At 45.2% G+C, this 19458-nt stretch overlaps 1 protein-coding gene across 1 annotated transcript in view; it reads right to left on the reverse strand.

Annotated features, from left to right (window-relative positions):
* Positions 1 to 9155: 9155 nt before the first annotated feature.
* C17H11orf74 (chromosome 17 C11orf74 homolog) overlaps positions 9156 to 19458 on the reverse strand; it is a 30625-nt gene continuing 20322 nt past the window's right edge. The window contains exons 3-7 of the mRNA XM_029583052.1: positions 18384 to 18541; positions 17860 to 17925; positions 16768 to 16840; positions 13727 to 13854; positions 9156 to 9523 (exon numbers count right to left, since the gene is read on the reverse strand). Coding sequence (XP_029438912.1) covers positions 9347 to 9523; positions 13727 to 13854; positions 16768 to 16840; positions 17860 to 17925; positions 18384 to 18541 — 602 coding nt within the window. The 3' untranslated portion in view covers positions 9156 to 9346. The remainder of the gene's footprint in view (positions 9524 to 13726; positions 13855 to 16767; positions 16841 to 17859; positions 17926 to 18383; positions 18542 to 19458) is intronic.

Here is a 19458-nt window from a genome sequence, read left to right on the forward strand (position 1 = left end):
GTCAAACGATTGCCAGCATAGCTAAAAAGTGAGGCGAAAGAGGCTATTTAGCCAAAAGATCTTCCTTCAAAAATTGGAAGAAGGATCCATCACAAGAAAATAGGATAAAGCATAAGCATTGGCAAGTTAAATGTAAGAAAGTAATAAGACATGCTAAGAGAGAATTTGAAAAGAAGTTGGCTGCAAAGGCAAAAACTCTTAATAAAACCTTTTTAAAATATATTGGAAGCAGAAAGCCTGCGAGGGAGTCGGTTGGACCATTAGACGATCAAGGAGTTAAAGGGGCACTTAGGGAAGATAAGGCCATCATGGAAAGATTAAATAAATTCTTTGCTTCAGTGTTTACTGAAGAGGATGTTGTGGAGATACCCGTTCCAGAGACGGTTTTCAAGGGTGATGATTTAGATGAATTGAACCAAATCATGGTGAACCTGGAAGATGTGGTAGGCCATATTGACAAACTGAAGAATAGTAAATCACCTGGACTGGATGGTATACGCCCCAGGGTTCAGAAAGAACTCAAAAATGAAATTTCAGAACTATTACAATTAATTTGTAACCTATCATTAAAATCATCCGTTATACCTGAAGACTGGAAGGTGGCCAATGTAACCCTAATAATTAACAAGGCTCCATGGGTGATCAGGGAAACTATAGACCAGTGAACGTGACTTCATTGCCGGGAGAAACGTGGAAACTGTTATAAAGAATAAAATCACAAAACATTTAGATAGACTTGGTTTAATGGGACACAGCCAACATGGATTTACCCAAGGGAAGTCTTGCCTCACAAATCTTTTACATTTTTTGACGGGATGAATAAACATGTGGACAAAGGTGAACCAGTAGATGTAGTATATTTGGATTTCCAGAAGGCGTTCGACAAAATCCCACGAGAGACTTCTAAGAAAACTAAAAAGTCATGGGCTAGGAGACAATGTCCTTTTGTGGATTGCAAGCTGGTTAAAAGCAGGAAACAGAGAGTAGGATTAAATGGTAGAGATGTGATTCAGTCGAACTTTTTGGTTCTGCCTTCGTTATCAGCCCGCCGCGGGAAATTTTGTTTTCCCACAGTTCAGGCCGATTTTTTTCATCTGGCCCCATTAGTGTGCGCTAACCCCAAAAAACGAATTTTCCTGAAATTTCGGGAAAATCCGCTTCATTTTCCGGGGTGGCTGAACAAGGACGAATTCACATCCCTATTAAATGGTCTGTTTTCACAGTGGAAAAAGGTAAACAGTGGCGTACCTCATGTATCTGTACTTGGACTGATCTGGAAAGGGGTAGAAGTGAGGTGATCAAATTTGCAGATGATACAAAATTATGCAGAGTAGTTATTTATTTATTTATTTATTTAAAAATGTTTATATACCGCTTTTACAATTCAAAAGAATTAATCAAAACGGTTTACAACCAAACATACACAATAAATGAACTTGACAAAATAAAAACAAAAATAAAACAATTAAGAGCTAACATAGTGCAGTATATATTCATATCCAGCTATTTTTTTCAAAGGATATTAGCAGAAAGTAAATATTATATGGTGTGAATGTTTCTGAAAGAAGAGAGAACAGTTGAAGTGAATAAGTGTTGAGTTTATGAAATAGTTAAGGTGTATGCTTTCTGAAATAAGTATGTTTTCAATAGTTTTTTGAACTGTTGTATTGATGAAGTGAGACGAATGTGATCTGGAAGTGAATTCCATAAAACAGGACCTGCCACTGAGAATGCTCTTTTTCTGGTAAGTTCAAGTTTTGCTGATTTAACAGTAGGGATATCTAATAAGTTTTTTGAGAGAGATCTGAGATGTCTGGCAGGTTTATATATGCGAAGATTAGTACATAACCAAGTAGAAGAAGTATTGTAGATGAGAGAATGGATAATTGATAAGACTTTAAATTGAATTCGGTATTTAATTGGTAACCAATGAAGTGAAAGTAGAACTGGTGTAATATGGGTACGGCGTGAAATACCTACTAGCACCCGAGCAGCGGAGTTTTGTATCATTTGTAATGGATACAGAACTGAATCAGGTAAACCTAAAAGTAAGGCATTACAATAATCCATACCTGAAAAGATTAACGATTGCAATACTGTACGATAATCTTTAAAGAAAAGAAAAGGCCGAATTCTTTTCAATAAATGTAATTTATAGAAAGATTTTTTTGTAATATTAGATATATGATTAACCATAGAAAGATTGGAATTAATTGTGATACCTAAGCTAATAGATGAGGTACTAACCGGAATTGAAATACCTTTAAAATTTAGGTGAGAAGGAGGACCTAAGGTAGATTCTGAAATGGATGAAAGATGTGTAAAGATGTTAAATCTCAAGCGGATTGTGATAAATTGCAGGAGGACCTTGAGAAACTGGAAGATTGGGCTTCCAAATGGCAGATGAAATTCAACATGGACAAGTGCAAAGTGATGCATATAGGGAAAATAACCCTTGCTGTAGTTGTTAGGTTCTATCTTAGGAGTTACCACCCGGGAAAGAGATCTAGGTGTCATAGTGGATAATACATTGAAATCGTCGGCTCAGTGTTCTGTGATGATCAAAAAAGCAAACAGAATGTTAGGAATTATTAGGAAGGGAATGGCAAATAAAATGATGGATGTCATAATGCCTCTGTATCGCTCCATGGAGAAATCTTGAAAACTGTGTGCAATTCTGGTCACTGCATCTCAAAAAAGATATAGTTGCACTGGAGAAAGTGCAGAGAATGGCAACCAAAATGATAAAGGGCATGGAACGGCTCCCCTATAAGGAAAGGCTAAGGAGGTTAGGGCTGTTCATTTTTGGAGAAAGGATGACTGAGGGGGGGATATGATAGAGGTCTACAAAATCATGAAAGGACTTGAACAGGTTAATGTAAATCAGTTATTTACTCTCTCAGATAACAGAAAGATTAGGGACCACTCCATGAAGTTAGCAAGTAGCTCATTTAAAACAAATCGGAGAATATTTTTTTTCACTCAGCGCATAGTTAAGCTCTGGAATTCATTGCCAGAGGATGTGGTTATGGAAGTTAGTATAACTGGGTTTAAAAAAGGTTTGGATAAGTTCCTAAAGGAAAAATCCATAAACTGCTATTAATTAATAAACAACAGTAGCTTGAGATTTATTTAATGTTTGGGTCCTTGCCAGGTACTTGCCAGATTCTTATGGCCTGGAATGGCCACTGTTGGAAACAGGATGCTGGGCTTGATGGTCCCTTAGTCTGACCCAGTATGGCATGTTTTATGTTCTTATGTTCAGCGCTAAAGAAGGCAAAACTGAATGCCAACATATTAGAAAACTATAGCCCAATTTCAAATTTGCAATATATCGTTAAGCTCACAGAACATGTGGTGGCGAGCCAATTACAGGAACATCTGCTGGAATGTAGCTTTCTGCATCCATTCCAATCCAGGTTTAACCCAGTTTGTGGAACGGAGACCTTGCTTCTTTCTTTAATGGATAATTTTCGTCACATTTTCGACAAAGGAAAATCTGATATCCTTGTCCTGTTAGACCTGTTCTCTGGCTTTTACGATTCATCCATCGTGCGAGGAGGTTGGGGGCATAGGCTTAAGTTAGATTCAGTCTTTTTTTTTTTCTGATCGCATGCAACAAATTTTATGGGACAATATTTATACAAACCCGTTTATTACAACAGGGAGTCCCCCATGATGCAGTAATGTCCCTTTTACTTTTTAATGTTTATTTGCAGCCACTGGGAGACATCATTTCACATTTCTAGTTTATCTTATTATTTTCATGCTGATGATATTCAGCTTTTTTATTCAAGTGACCCTAATCTTGCTGAAACAACAGAGGAAATGAATAGCTGCTTGCAAGCTGTAGAGTTATGGATGCGAGCTAATAAATTGTAGGCGAAGCTGAAAAAACGTGAAGGAGAGATCCTCCTGTGTCTGGAACTGTCATTCCAACAGGTCTGTGGCCTCGGTGTGATTTTAGATTCTGCATTTACTATGGGGATCTGCAGCGGGATATGGTCTCAAAGAAAATACATCTTATGCAGCAGCTTGGGCCTTTCCTAGATCTCACCTTGTGTAACATGGTCCTTCACGCCCGAGTTCTTTCTAGTACCGACTTCTTCAATGCTTTCTATTTGAGCCTCCCAAACAAACAGCTTATACTATACTATCTTCAGCTGGTAAAAAAAAACCACAGCTGCCCATCTGGTGACATTTAAGAAATGCTCCGACAGTATCACTCCCATTCTCAGATTCCTGCATTGGCTTCCACTTGTTTTTCACTCCTAGTTTAAAGTTATAACGCTGGCTTTTAAGTCCTTATAGGGGTCAGCTAGCTCCTTTTTATCTTGCAGTGTTACATCCCTTCAAGGGCACTGCCCTTGGGCAAGGAGGCTAGGCTTCAGGCTCCATCTTTGTCTGCAGTAGAAGCTGAAAGCTCATTTACCAGGTCATTGCCAGGGCTGTGGAATTCCATTTCATTACAAGTCAGAAGTGAGCGTAACCTGTTATTGTTTCACCACCTGCTTTTTTCAGGAAGATCGCTGCTAGGAGGTATTTTTTTTTTTTATTTCTGTTTTATGGATTAGCCATTGTTTTTGCTTAGTGAAATTTATTTATTACACAATTCGTTATTTTTATGTACTGCATTTGCTGGTTGATTTACTAGTTGTGTATTGCATTGTTTGGAAATTTTGTATCGTACGCTGCTTTGGAGGGAATTTTTCATAGACCAGTGGGTTAAAAGCATGCATAAATAAATAAAAGCATGTGTGCCAAGGATAAGCAGAAAGTACTGCAGTTCCAAGGCCTTTTCTGGTCCACTGGTGCTTCACACCTGCCTTCCACAAACAACAGGCGACACCTCAAACTGACAAGAACACACAAACACCCATTTCACCACTTTCAGCAGCCTCTAGTAAAGGACAAGCAAGCTTCTGACACCTGGTAACATTTCAGCTGCAGTGCACTGGATCGGAGGAGCAGCCAATCAGCAAAACGCTGGGCTCCCTGGATGAGGGCTCTCATCACACAGGCAGCACCTCACGCCCACCTGTGTCAACCGTCAGTCAGCCACAGCAAAGCCCAGCGTGGTGGGAATGCCCCCCTTATCACAAGCGCCCATCTCTGCGGTGCAGGGCTACTGACACGATCTGGATGCCGGCTTTCCTCGCCTTTCATGTACTACCTGAGCAATCTTCCGACTTAAAATGTTACCACCTGGCAGGCAGAGAAAGACATCCCCCAAGGGGAGTGCAGCCAGGGGTGCACACGTACCCAGCCTCAGCCACGTCTGTCCCCTCGACCCCATGGGCTCTGGTGTTTTCCCAAATCTCTCGGTTCCGTCTCCTGTACGCAGGCAACGTTGCACTCCAGGTGGGACAGAAACGGGCTCCACATTGCCCTCTATGCCAATGGCACAAAGTGCTGAGCAAGAAGCAGGCGCAGTGATGGACTCCCAACGCTGGGATGTCATGGATATGCCTGTGCAAAGCAATCCCACCCCCCAAACAAAATGTGATAGCGGCATAAGCTGGCAGTTCTACTCACATGGGAATGCTCCCATTTGCTGAGCTTTGCTTTTTGTTTCTGCAATATGCAGTTCAAACATTTAGGATCCCATCACCCCCAAAGGATGGAGCAGAGAGAAATATAGAGGGGAGTCAATCAGCTCTTGTTGGCATATGGGAAGATCTTCATGCAGTGACTGCGCTATAGTCAACATAATCCCCCTTATGTCTTTATGGTAACTGGGGTTTAATGACACAAAATGACCAGGGTTCAATACTACCTTGCACACCAAGGGTACTCTCCATATAACAAATACCACTAGGAGCAGCGTCCTTTCTGTGTCTGCTTAGGACTGAAGTAAGAATGTGCACTCCTGGTTATCCCTCTTCCTGGAAAGTCCTAGTGTATGACAGCTCGTTAAGATGAAGCTCCCTCCTGATAAGAAGGTGCACACGCTGAACTTCTGTCACTGCTGCACCATGCCCCAGGGCAAACTCTAAAAGTCAGTGCTCGTTGTACAATCAGCATTAACAAGATCTGATTTGTTTCCTTAATACCCTATGAAAATGACGGTGGGAAAAGCTAAGGCTGGGCATCAAATACCAGCCAACAGGCCGGTTTGGTATCAGTGAGAGAGTGAGAGACAGGACAGGTTTCCTCTGTGAGGCCACGTAACACGCCAGCTCTCGTGCACCTGCGCTGGCATCATGCTTAGAAGACACAAGCTTTGAACCAGGCTTCAGGTGCAGACTGACTTTCTACTCTTCTTTGCTCACTACAAAAACTTGATTTAGATGTTCCTCCGGGAGGAAACTTCATCTAGTGCAGGGGTGGTCAACTCCGGTCCTCAAGAGCCACAAACAGGCCAGGTTTTCAGGACAGCCACAATGAATATGCATGAGAGAGATTTGCACACGACGGAAGCAGTGCCTGCATAGTCATTGTGGATGCCCTGAAAACCTGGCTTGTTTGTGGAGTTGGCCACCCCTGACCTGCCAGTACTCGCAGCAGGCCAGTGAGTCTCTGGCAAGCCTAGGCACAGGAAAGCACTTTAACTCACTGTGCTTCAGCTTAGCCAATGCGCAGAACACCTCTCCTCCTCCCAGCCTAGAGGTGGCAGGCCTGATGATCGCAAGGCACACCCGACTCATGGTAGGATAACAGGGATGAGCACACAGGGGGACAAGTCATACAATTCTGCCAGCTTTGGAGGACACGGACCCCATTTTGGTGTAGCCAAGTACATTACCTTTGCTTGGAGCATGCTTTAATATTTGGAATTAAATATTTATTACTGCACTGGTTGAAAATGCACATATTTTGGAGGTGGTGATATCTTGGAGCATCAAAAAGAGACGGTGATAGATATCATAACGTTCACTGGTGGCAGGAAACGTCAACAAAAGATGCGATGTTACAGTAGGGATCCCCACAAATGAGAAACTGTGTTTTATTGTGCAAGTCCGCACGCATGATAAATGTCGTTCACATCATATGTGCGGTGAAATTTTGCACAGACCATGGTCACATAAAGCTAAACACGATGGCATGACTCTCGTGAACTCGTCAAAACCTTGGAAGCAAATGACATACATGCGGGTCCATCCTGTGGAGGCAATCACTGTGGCAAGGGCATTCTGGTTATAAACAAACCTGCCCAAACCTCCACCCTGTAGATGCGACCCCCAGACTGACAACATTTTGTTTATGAGAACCACTAGACAAGGAATCCACTATCTCAGATTGCTCAACCCCAGCTGTTTTGGGTTTTTTTTGTGTTCCTTGGCAGTTTCCTCCTGCCCTGCTCCAGCTCCTGTTTGCAGACATCGGCCTTCGATTCTGGACTGGTGATGCACATTCATGCAAATACTCACAACAGCACAAAAACTACACGAGATATTATGATGCGTTGCAGAAAGGAAATCTGAAAACGCTGCTGCTGCTAGCTTCAATCCAGAGATAGTAACATAGCCAGAAATAAAAGGATGGAGCATTGTCTCTGCAGGAGCAGGCAATAAATAGCAGGCCATGATTACTTGGAAAAGCAAAAACTGCAGGGTAGTGCACAGGGATCAGACCACACAGAGGCTCGTTAAGTTATAATTAATGGCCACAATACTGAAATACACAGCCTTCCAACCAAACTTCTTAAATGATGTTGCAGCCTTGACTGCAACCTTTGCTATGAAATTGCCTCATCTTCGCTGCCTAGCACCATATATCACTGCTCGCTTATTACTGAACAAATGGGGCTTAACAGGCCTGACCTTGCACCCTGGCATTTCAAAGCAGCCGAGTTCTCGCTAACCCTTTTCTTCTCCAATGCCAGCTCACAGCTCAAATCACTACAGAAGAAATGAGAGAAAAAAAAAACAGAAAGAGGCATCACGTTGTAAATGGGAAAATGCAGACATTTGTGATTTTCTCGTTCCTGTGTTAGGCCTCTTGAAGCTCTGACTCCAAGAAAATGAGATTCTCCCACCTAACCAGCTTCCCCACACAGCAGATGTGGTCCCTTCCTTTCCCACTCATGGAAGGAAAGCAAGTTCTTTGGTGGGATGGGTTCTCATTGCTTTAAATGTTTAATTAAACTGGGAAAGCAGCAACTTCACTCCTGAATCAAAAGCAGGGGGGGGCTCAGCTCCTGGCCTTTCATTAAAATTAGGATGATGTGGCCCGAGGTCCCTGCAGCTACAGAGGAACATCTGTCCAGGTCCCTTAGGGAGCAGTGAGCACAACTGGCAACATCTGTCTGTTTCACAGGCAGCTCCTACACGGCTGAAAGAGCTTTCTCAAGAGTCAGTAGATGAAAGCTCAGGATGTAAATTGTGGGGGTATCGGTTTCAGCGACAGGACAGTTCATTTTCATTAGAACTCCTGAGGTGAACACTACAGACGTCCAGTTTGTCTGGCCGGGGTCACTGGAAAAAAGGCTATGGCCAGGCCATGGTAAGAGGGGCAGAAAAGCACCAGATGCCCTTATATGGACCCTACTCTAACTCAACTCGAGTCAGAATGGGTCTCCAGCAGGTCTGTTCTATTCACTCTTAATAATTTGCTCAAAGAGTTGAAGCCAAATGATCTTAATAAGAACATAAGAAATTGCCATGCTGGGTCAGACCAAGGGTCCATCAAGCCCAGCATCCTGTTTCCAACAGAGGCCAAAACCAGGCCACAAGAACCTGGCAATTACCCAAACACTAAGAAGATCCCATGCTACTGATGCAATTAATAGCAGTGGCTATTCCCTAAGTAAATTTGAATAATAGCCGTTAAGGGACTTCTCCTCCAAGAACTTATCCAAACCTTTTTTTGAACCCAGCTACACTAACTGCACTAACCACATCCTCTGGCAACAAATTCCAGAGCTTTATTGTGCATTGAGTGAAACTGCTTTTTTTTTTTTCAGAGAAAATACTGAACTCTGAGGTTATTACTGGTTTTACGGACATGCCTGCAAAAATACTATCAAGTTACTTCTCTTAGAAAACTAACAAAAATAATCGGTTGGTTTGCTAGTCAGTCGATGGGGATAAGCCAATCAGACTCAGACGTTCATCATCCAGGCAGAGGCAGCAGCTAACGCTGCCCTGTTTTGTCAGATCACGGAGGACTAGTTCATGACACCTCGGTCAGGCACACTGCACTAGAAGCCATAACATTTTTAAAGATATTTTATGTCAACGATTACTTTCCGATACACAATGCCTCGGCAGCAGGAAACGCACGTGCAGAACATCCTCTGCAATCCAGGATGGCGCTGGCTGAAGTGAAATGGCGGCTGCTTCTCCATCCCTCTTCTTTATCGCAAATTTCAGCGGAACACAAACGTGAATCGCACAAGCGCCGGTTAGGCCTCCGAGTCTGGAAATTCTTCTGACTGCGACTGCACGGTTCTCGGGCTCTGCAGCCTTGACGCTTCCATCATAACCTTCACCTCGGCTTCCGAGAACTTGGGGGTTAGTCCCACATTGTCGTAATCAAACTCCTCATCCAGCGAAAAGGGCTGAACCACATCACCTGGCAGCTGAGGCAAGGGGAGAAAAAGTCGCATTAATAGAAGCTAAGAACCAGAAAAGTCTGAATAGAAGTGAAAATAATTCAGGTTTTTCAGCAAGTCCTTAACAGGGAGGCCACATAAAAAGGTTCTGGATTTAACTACTTTGGTCAGCATGTAAAAATCATGTTACTATCGGCATTCTGCTGCCTGCTTTTGGTGCAGACATGAAGATAAAGACAGAGGTAGTGTAGCCTCTGCTGTTCTTCAGCGGGGAAGACTCGACACCAGATCCCAGCCCAAACAAAAAAAAAAGCAGAGTGAAGCTAGGGAGAAAGGAAATGAGCGCCCAGGCTAAAGCAGAAAGGGGTGTCCTACTGTCCTCAGCAAAGCGGCAGGGTCCTGGCTGGAAGCCAGAAAGTTGCAGGTTGAAATCCTGAGCTCGCCACGTCTGGGTGATCACTTGTGGCGACTCAGAGGAAGAGGTGAAAAAAAAAAAAAACCCAAAACAAAACCTGTGAAACTGAATTATGTTCATCAGGTTATAAAAAAAAAAAAACCCAACGCTGCTTCCTGACCCCAAGAAAGTAAGTGGAAGGCAGGCCTGAATCAGCAGCCATCAATCCGAACGCCCATTCATCTGAATCCCGCGCCACACTATCAGCCCCTCGGGAAGCCATCCAAAACCTGACTTACTGTAGTGACTGCAAGGGTCTCAGTCAGCGCTACAGGCCAGCTGCTCGCTGTTAATCCCAGCGGGTGCCCCCATAGGGAGCCAGGGCCTCTCTCTCAGCCTTGCCCCCTTTCACCCACAGTAAATTCAGGCCAAAAATGCAGTCAGCTGATCAGGCTGCGAGGATGCAGGGGGGACAGGGTTTTGGTTTAATTTTTTTTTAATAACTTGGGTGCTTGGAGAACGGTCTTGATCTTAGATCCAGTATCTAATTCAACAACCAGTAATTGCAGAAGCTTTCTGGGAAGAGTTACTTTATTACAGAACTCTCCTTTTCGTAAAATTACCTCTGTGATTTATTTGGCAAAAGCAACGCTGGAGGAAGATCATTTGCATTCATAGCCCCACGCAGCCAACCTCAACCAAATAAAAAACAACCAACGTACTAAATGCTGATATTAATAACAGGAGCATTTAACCGCAGGCTGTTTGCAAAGCAACGTTGGATATAAAATGCCCTAAATTTGGGAAGCAGGAGAAGGTCTATTAATAAACAGCGCAGGCGTCACGTTCGGCGTGTGCTTGGATATTACCGTGCAGGCTGGGACACAGTAAATGAGCACGCACAATTTATGGACCATTCCTCTGTATTCTGTGCAACATTTCATCCACTGCAACTCATGCAGGGCTAAGTGGCTCTTCCCCGATTTGAAACACAAAATGCAAATATGCAGGCTCCAAGTTTATCCCTGGAGGACGCGGTGGGGAAAGGTTGCAGACTCCAGGGCTATCGGATTTATTAACATGTGTTAGCCCTCAGAAGATACGCATGCTAACTGGCTCCTGGACACATCTTTCGGGTTTTTATCTTGGCAGAAGTAAGGGCTTCCTTCGTGGCCCACTGTTCAGACAACCAGCTTAATTGTCATTTAAAGGCCATTTTAAAAAGAAGGTTTTTAAAGCTCCTCGGCTGTGGGAATAATGAAGCACGTGCATTTCACATGCATTGTCTGCTATCAGAGTCTTAGCACGGACGTGCTCGGCTTTCTTGATAGGATCACGGCCTGACCTTCTCGATCGCTGCCCAGTGAAAATAAATTCTTCCAACAGGTTCACAGGCAGACAGTAAAGAAAAGACAGCCGAAGCTTTACAAGCCTTTGCTGCAGAACAGTAACTGGGGCAAACATTCGAGATTCTGTGGCTCGTTCCAAAGATGAACTCGAGGTACTTTCCGCAAAAGTTCATCCAAATAAAATACTGCCCCCTCTTCAAGCAAGACGCAGGGGTCTGGATTATTTACTTTAGTTTTATTGATTTAAAAAGGATTTTTTTTTTTTATCCACAACCGTCACAAAGTTGGAGGCAGAGTACAAAGGGTAAAACAAGGATCCCTGGTTAAAGCAGCAACACTAGTAAAAGTGCACCACAGGGGTTATGGGGGAATCTCCTCCTACTTAGCCAATTGTGCATTACGAGTCCCAGTTCTTCAGGGGTTCCCATGCTAATCCTTAGCATCTGCCATGCATTCAAGGGCTTAGGATCAGGAGGCGTTCACGGATAAGCAAACCTGGAGAAGCTGAGCTTTTGAACTTAAATTAAAAAATTTCTAGAAGATTCGTGTTTTGTTCTGCCCATAGGAAGAAGACACCTACATTTGTACATCGCTTGAATCACATTATTAAGTTTGAGACTAAAAGCCATGGCAAAAATTCTAAAGAAAATGAAATCTCTGAAAAAACAAAATTCTGAAAATTGTGAGCCAGACTGTCTGGATTGACGAATATCAATAATCAGGAATTTGCCATAATCTGTACAATTTGGTTTGCAAACTAAGAGGTGAATGTTAAAAGCTGGGCACACCCATTAATTAGGGATGCGCAAATAAATCAGGCTTGCGTGCGCCGAGAGGAATTTAAAAGCCAGCGAGATATGGGGAGGGGTGGGGCATGGGCGTTTCAGGATGTGAACCAGAGATGTGCGCATAAATGCTTAACTCGCACTGGCCCACGCCGAGGCCCCCGGTCACGTAACTTTACTTCTGCTATTGATTACGTGTAAGTTAAAAAATAAAGAAAAGCAGGCACATTTGCGCATGGACATCCTAATTTATAACGCGCACAAGTTATAAAATAGCTACGCCCCTGGGGCCAACGCACGCCCCGGTTTGAAAGTTACCATCTCCATCATCCTCCTCCTTGCTGAAGATTGCTCTACCAGAATAAAATAAGGCTAACATAAAACATAAGAGCTGACACACACTGGGTCGGGCTACAGGTGCAGTTATCCCAGTGACCTGTCACAATCAGGGGCAGCAGCAGGTGCCCCTCTACAGCAGTCCTGCATGGAAATTGGGGTGCCACCACGGACTGATACACTGCATGGAAACCGGGGTGCCACCACGGACTGATACACTGCATGGTAACTGGAGTGCCACCACGGACTGATACACTGCATGGTAACTGGAGTGCCACCACGGACTGATACACTGCATGGTAACTGGAGTGCCACCACGGACTGATACACTGCATGGTAACTGGGGTGCCACCACGGACTGATACACTGCATGGAAACCGGGAAGCCACCACGGACTGATACACTGCATGGTAACTGGAGTGCCACCACGGACAGATACACTGCATGGAAACTGGGGTGCCACCACGGACAGATACACTGCATGGTAACTGGAGTGCCACCACGGACTGATACACTGCATGGTAACTGGGGTGCCACCACGGACTGATACACTGCATGGTAACTGGAGTGCCACCACGGACTGATACACTGCATGGTAACTGGAGTGCCACCACGGACAGATACACTGCATGGAAACTGGGGTGCCACCACGGACTGATACATTGCATGGAAACTGGGGTGCCACCACGGACTGATACATTGCATGGAAACCGGGTGCCACCACGGACTGATACACTGCATGGAAACCGGGAAGCCACCACGGACTAATACACTGCATGGAAACTGGGGTGCCACCACGGACTGATACACTGCATGGAAACTGGGGTGCCACCACGGACTGATACACTGCATGGAAACTGGGGTGCCACCACGGACTGATACACTGCATGGATACTGGGTGCCACCACGGACTGATACACTGCATGGAAACTGGGGTGCCACCACGGACTGATACACTGCATGGATACTGGGTGCCACCACGGACTGATACACTGCATGGAAACTGGGGTGCCACCGCGGACTGATACACTGCATGGAAACTGGGGTGCCACCACGGACTGATACACTGCATGGAAACTGGGGTGCCACCACGGACTGATACACTGCATAGCCCACGAGCCAGCCCTTTTCAAACACAGTTCTGTTATTTGCCTTCACAGAGGACTTCCTCGTGTAACAGGCCTGACTGCACAGTAGCAGCCAGACCCACGGAGGACGGTACGTCTGGGCACATCCACCCGCACAGTGTCGTCAGCTCATTCCCTCCTTACTGAAGGAAAAAAAATCTAAGATGAAAACAATTCAATCAAATCTCCCCTGGATTATCTAAAAACAATGCCCAAATACAGTCAACGTGGCCTCCTACCTCCAGCGCTGTGCTGCTTGGTGCGTTGCAGGGGCCCCCTGTTCTGATCTTCAGCTGGGTGCACTGGGAACAGGAGGGCAAGTAATGGCTGTCTTCTTCCTCCACTTCTCCTGGAAGCAGTTCTGAGTCTGTCCAAAACAACATTTTCTGACTTACATCTCCGTACCACAAAAATCGTGGGCAGGGTTATCCATACAATCTTCCAAGCATTTCTCATGGCACATCTGTGCCCCCCCCCCCCCCTCACTCAGCAAGCACAAGATAACAGCTCTGAAATGCATTCATTCTGTGGCTTGTACTCTCCATACAAGCTTGATTGCAAGGAATAATGGAAAACACTGAATAACATCCGATACCAGAGAAAAATAATTTGCAGCACCTGTAATAACATAACACTGGCATTTTACCTCATCCCCAGTGCAGAGTGGGCGACCGGCCTGTGCTGTTTCAGACCTATCCTTTGGAGCGGAGGAGATGAGCTCAGCCTGCAGGGCAGAGGGCACCAGTGCCCATGTAGGCCTGGCACTCAGGGTCTCAGCCCCCGAAGAAAGTTCCCTTCCAACCTACAACTTTACCTAAGGCGGTCACGCAGGCAAATATCAGAAAGTGCATTCTCTGCAGCATTTGGAAGACAGTGCAAGCTCGCACACGGGGAGCATCTGAAACGTACAAAGCCAGGAGGAGCCTGCTTTCCTCGATCCAAGCAGAATATCCCGACAGGGGTTTGCGCTTCCGTTACACACGAGTCAAACCCCCCCACTGTAAAAGTCGGTCCAACTTCCCCTGAGCACTGAGATATGTTAGCGTCATTCATATCACACAGCACTAGCAACACCGCTCAAACTATTCATTTGCCTGCTTTTAATACAATTGAATCCTTTGTTCTTATATTTTCTGATGATTCTTTGGAATAAAAGGTGTGCATATCATTCCCCCACCTCCCCCTCGTGGTCCAGTTTTCAGCTGTTTGTGCTATATCCACCCTCTATACCAAGATGTCCCATCCAAGTCCGTTTCATACACAAATGAACCAAATGTGTGCAAATATAGCTCATAAATATTCATTGTGCTGACACCTCACTGAAAGCCTGCAAGAAAACTAGGATCATTTTCTAAATAAAATAACGGCTCAGGTCTATCGGTGGGCTCCAAGGGGGAGCTGGCAGAAAACCACCGCTGCACTACACTATTCCAGCACGGTTTTCTAAGCCCTGCAATTTAAAAAAATTAGCAAGATTACTTTACAGAGTAAATATTCTCACTAACATCCAAAATTGTAACAAAATATTTGGAATATCTTCATTTATGGCCCCGAAACTGCTGTTTTAATGAAACAAATATGTTTCAGTCTTAAGCACACCCAACATGCTAGAAGGAAAGCGAGTTACGTGTGTGACATTAAGTAAAAGAACCTAGCTGGGCAACATGGCTTTCACTGATCACCTTTAATCGAGAGCTTAGTTCAGAGAGAAAGACACGATGGCGTCCTGAGAAGCTCCTTTCTCCATGGGAGATTCCAGGAGAGCTGCAGGATTTGCAGAATCCCTGTCAACACCTCCCGCAGGACTAGCAGATAATGATCCTAATTAAGCCGCTAATTAAGTTCTCTGTGGAGGTGATTAATTAGTAGCAGAAGTGCCCTGGATGTTGCCAGTGGCAATGCTTATAGGGAGAGTTAATGAAGTAAGCCTTGATGTTGAAAGCCAAGATGCTTTTGCATGTACATCGGTTGCTACTGCCCGGATCGCCTTCTAAGCTGATGCATTACTGAAGTCTGTCCTGCATCCTGTCCACACCAGCCCCTGCTGGATGGGATCAGCGATGCGCCTAACACTCAGAGGCCCAACAGAAACATGTTAGGGACAATTTTCAAAACTGTGCACGTGGGCAAACAGCTCACCGGTGCTTCTGCCCCAATTTTTAAAGTCTACGCGTACTTTCCCTTTGAAAAGCTCCCAAGGGAAAAGGACTCGTAGGGATTTACGTTGCTTTTTCCACTGATACTTTATCCGGCCAAAACTATGCACACAGTTCTGAGAATCCAAAATTACGCTTATTGTTGCCTCCTCCAACCCGACCCCACCTGGTGAAGGCTTCCACATGCAGGACAGAAAAATGTTCTTATTTATACACGATAACGGTGCTTTTAATACTCATTAATTAGCTCAGAAGAGTTTTCATGCAAAAGCCTATGCTAACGAGGCAATGTATGCAAATCTATGCAAAACAGCTCATTACCTATTAGCACCAGGAAAAATAATGTGCACTAAAGCACACAAACGTGAACACAAATCTCTTAATGCAAAAATATTAACTGCACCTCAAGAAGGTGTGGTTACAGTTCTGCAATAACATCCATGTTAACGCTCGCAAATTAATGCAAAATTCATTTATATGTCATTAGCATGGGCCATTAATGGGGGCGAGCACAGAGGTCCATATTCAGCCTCCACCCTGGAATTCCCCCGCCAGCTCTCTGGATAGGTTTTTAGCCAGATCTATCGCAGGGCCGGCCAGCGCAGCAGGGGTTTCCCTCCCGCCAAACAACGCTGAATATGAACCTCCAAGAATACAACAAAGTTAAAAAGCAAACATTACCTAACAATAAACATCAGATTGCAGTTAAAAAGCTTCATCAGCAGGGAAAGCCTGCAAAAAGCAGTAACTGCCTTCCAGTCCACGAGACAGAAAACAGTCCCAGCTTGGGGCTGAGTGAGGGGACTGTACAGCAGGTGCTGACCAGAGGAAGCTAGGACCGCCGGGGAAGATATCACATCCAGGCCTTCCCTTCTTATCGGGACTTCCTTGCTACAATGATTAACCTCAGTACAGTACGCGGGTCACCACTTTTTGTGACCATTCAGGTCAGCCTGGAAGGTGGGATTTGCCCATTGAGACCCCGCTTTACCACTCAGGGTTTCACAATCCTATACATGAGGTTTTCCACATTAACTCGAGAGGAACTGTCAAGGCTTGGGGTAAGGGAGAGTGTTAGGCAAGCAAACCAAATATGTAAAGCAAACATGTGGTGAGAAGCCTACCATTAGCGGCAATTCTCTTCCAACCACTTCCGTCATCCAATCTAAAATCTTCCAGATTCAAGTAGTTATCCACCTAGAAAAAGGACACAGGAAAGTGATGCATCAAAACCTCTGAAGGGCTGGGACAATAAACATTATAAGTGAAATCCTTCACAGCCCCTACACTCTAGCACTGTCGTCCCATAAGCTAAAGAGCGCTCAGGCTGCGAGACGATATCTGTCATCGTCTAACAATAAGGACCTACAAACCTATTGTACGCCCGCCAAGCACAGGCATGGCTCCCAAACTAAAGAAAAGGAATATTGTCCATTTCCCCACTGCACTCGCAGTCCTGAGGACAAGGGAAGAACAGGACAAGAAAAGGCTTTTTCCAGCCTCCTCTGCCATCGATACAAGTCAATGTGGCTTCTGTGTGGATTACATTATTGGTATGAAATGCTGGAGAGGCAGCACTCACAGTCCCTGGTGGGAGTCAGTGTGCAAGGGCAACACCTTGAGTATTGTGTGCAGCTCTGCTCGCCCGATCTGAAGAAAGATACAGAGAAACTAGGAGGGCAACAAAAATGATAACGAGCAGGGAACGGCGCCCCTATGAGGAGAGGCTAAACGGGTTAGGGCTCTCTGACCCGCAGCTTTATAAACTCAGGCGTAGAGTGGGAGAGCTTATTTCCCCTAGGACTAGGGGACGCCCCATGAAACCAGCAGAGGATGTGCTCAGGGACTGGAGGAGCTCCTGGAGGGAGATTTGGGAAAAGCCACCACTTTGGGCTCTGCCATTGTTGGAGACTCGAAGGACACGGCAAACCTTAATGGATTTGGGGGCCTTGACTGCAAGCCTCCGGAGGGAGCACACATGCATGACCCCCGTCACAGAAAGGCCCGGGAGGGGATATAAAATAAGGAAACGTTTCTCGGGTACTTTTGGATGAAGGCTTATGGCACCGGATCACAATTATAGTTTCAACTGAGCTGAAAGCCCAAAGGACCTAGGGGAAACTGTCGGGCCCACTCCCCCCTCCAAATATATAAATATATAAATATATTGGTGTGCTTCTGCCTGCCCCGAGGAGAATCATGAAATGAACGCTCACCCTCACTCTTCCTGGAGGTCGCAGTTTGTGGCAGGCGCCAGCTGTCGAGCCTTCAACGAGCACAAGCTGCAAGGTAACGAGATTCGTGGGACGTTAGACCCAGAGAGAGGGGAGAGAAAATCAGAGACCAAGGGAGGAGGAAAGAGAGGGCTCCCACCACATATTACTCTATATTTTATTGCTTGTACCCACCCCGACCTTTGGAGGGAGCAGAATTATAAATCTTTTAAATAAACGTAGAGACTGCCTGAGTAAGGCGCTACAGAAGAGTCTTCTGCTGGGGAAAGAAGGGGGGGTCAGACTGCCGCAAGTGCAACATGCGGCGTCAACCGATAGGGGCCCCCTTGTGACCGTCAAGGCCACGATGTCTTTACAATGCTCCCCTCAGAGAAGTCCTCCGCCGTGGCTTGTGTAGTGTCTCGTATCCCAAGCACATGGGCACAGACTTGTGACCCTAAACCATTAGGGTTGCGCCTTCATCCTTAACTAAAGCACATATTTCCATTGCGCATTTGCGTAACCACCTGGTCCTCGTCCGGAGCCGGCAGAGAGTCAGCCAGTGAACAGTGTGTGCCATTTCCAGAAGCAGCTGTCTCTCCGCCCGTAACCACTGGCTTGGGAGCTGCCTGCGCTTCTTCCACGGATTCTCCTTTGCATGTCCTGTCTCGGGGCTCCGACTCACCTACAATACAAAGAGAGAAAAGCAAGGTGTGTTACCTGGCAGTGATGCTGTACAGAATGTGCTGGAGAAAGACTGACCACTCATTTATAATACGGCCCTCCAAATCACCGACCATGGGGAGGGCCTTGCACTACAGCAGGTCACTGGCTATCAAGTAAACAGCCATGGTGAAAGGACACCTTCCCAGAGGTTATAGGCCATCCTTTTGCATACATGAACTGGAATCCAAATATTAAAGCAGGGCCCATCTAGTGCTTGCTAACTGAAATACAAGAGAGAGAGAAGAAAGGAAAAAAAGCAGGTGATGCAGGAAGACAGAGGAGAAGAGATGTGTACACCCTAGTTCCCGCTGTCAGAAGTGCCAAAGGCACACACATTTAATATCAGGGAAGGAAGCTACATGCTACTGGAGTCTGCTGATAAGGGAACTTCCACTTTTAAAAAATACCCAAAGAAAAAACATTTTAGAATTGTGATTTTGATTTTCTTTTTCAATGAAAACTGCTTGTTCGGCAGGCATCTGTCAGATAATGCGCACTGGATCTCACTGCTGATGGGCTGCAGAGTTATGACAGAGAAATGGAAGATTCTGGATTTTTCCCTAAGGCTTGACTCTCTGAATGACTTCACACTCCTAGATCCTTACCCCATCCATTGCACAGGCTTTCTCGCTGGTCAAACACACAAAACGCAAAGTCCTTTCTGTACCACTGAGATATCAGAAAAGTCAGCTGTCAGCATTACGCCGAGCCTGGGATCCTTTCAAGCTTTCATTAATTGCCCGTGTTCATGCGTCTGCCACATCCACTCATACAAAGGTTTCATCTCGGCCTTTATTCGTTTTCTCCCACTACTATTTTTTCACGGTGGCCATTTCAGGTCCCTTTTTGATCTTGGCTCTATTCATCCAGCTCTGA

The sequence above is a fragment of the Rhinatrema bivittatum genome, chromosome 17 (genome assembly GCF_901001135.1).
Source record: "Rhinatrema bivittatum chromosome 17, aRhiBiv1.1, whole genome shotgun sequence".
NCBI lineage: Eukaryota > Metazoa > Chordata > Amphibia > Gymnophiona > Rhinatrematidae > Rhinatrema > Rhinatrema bivittatum.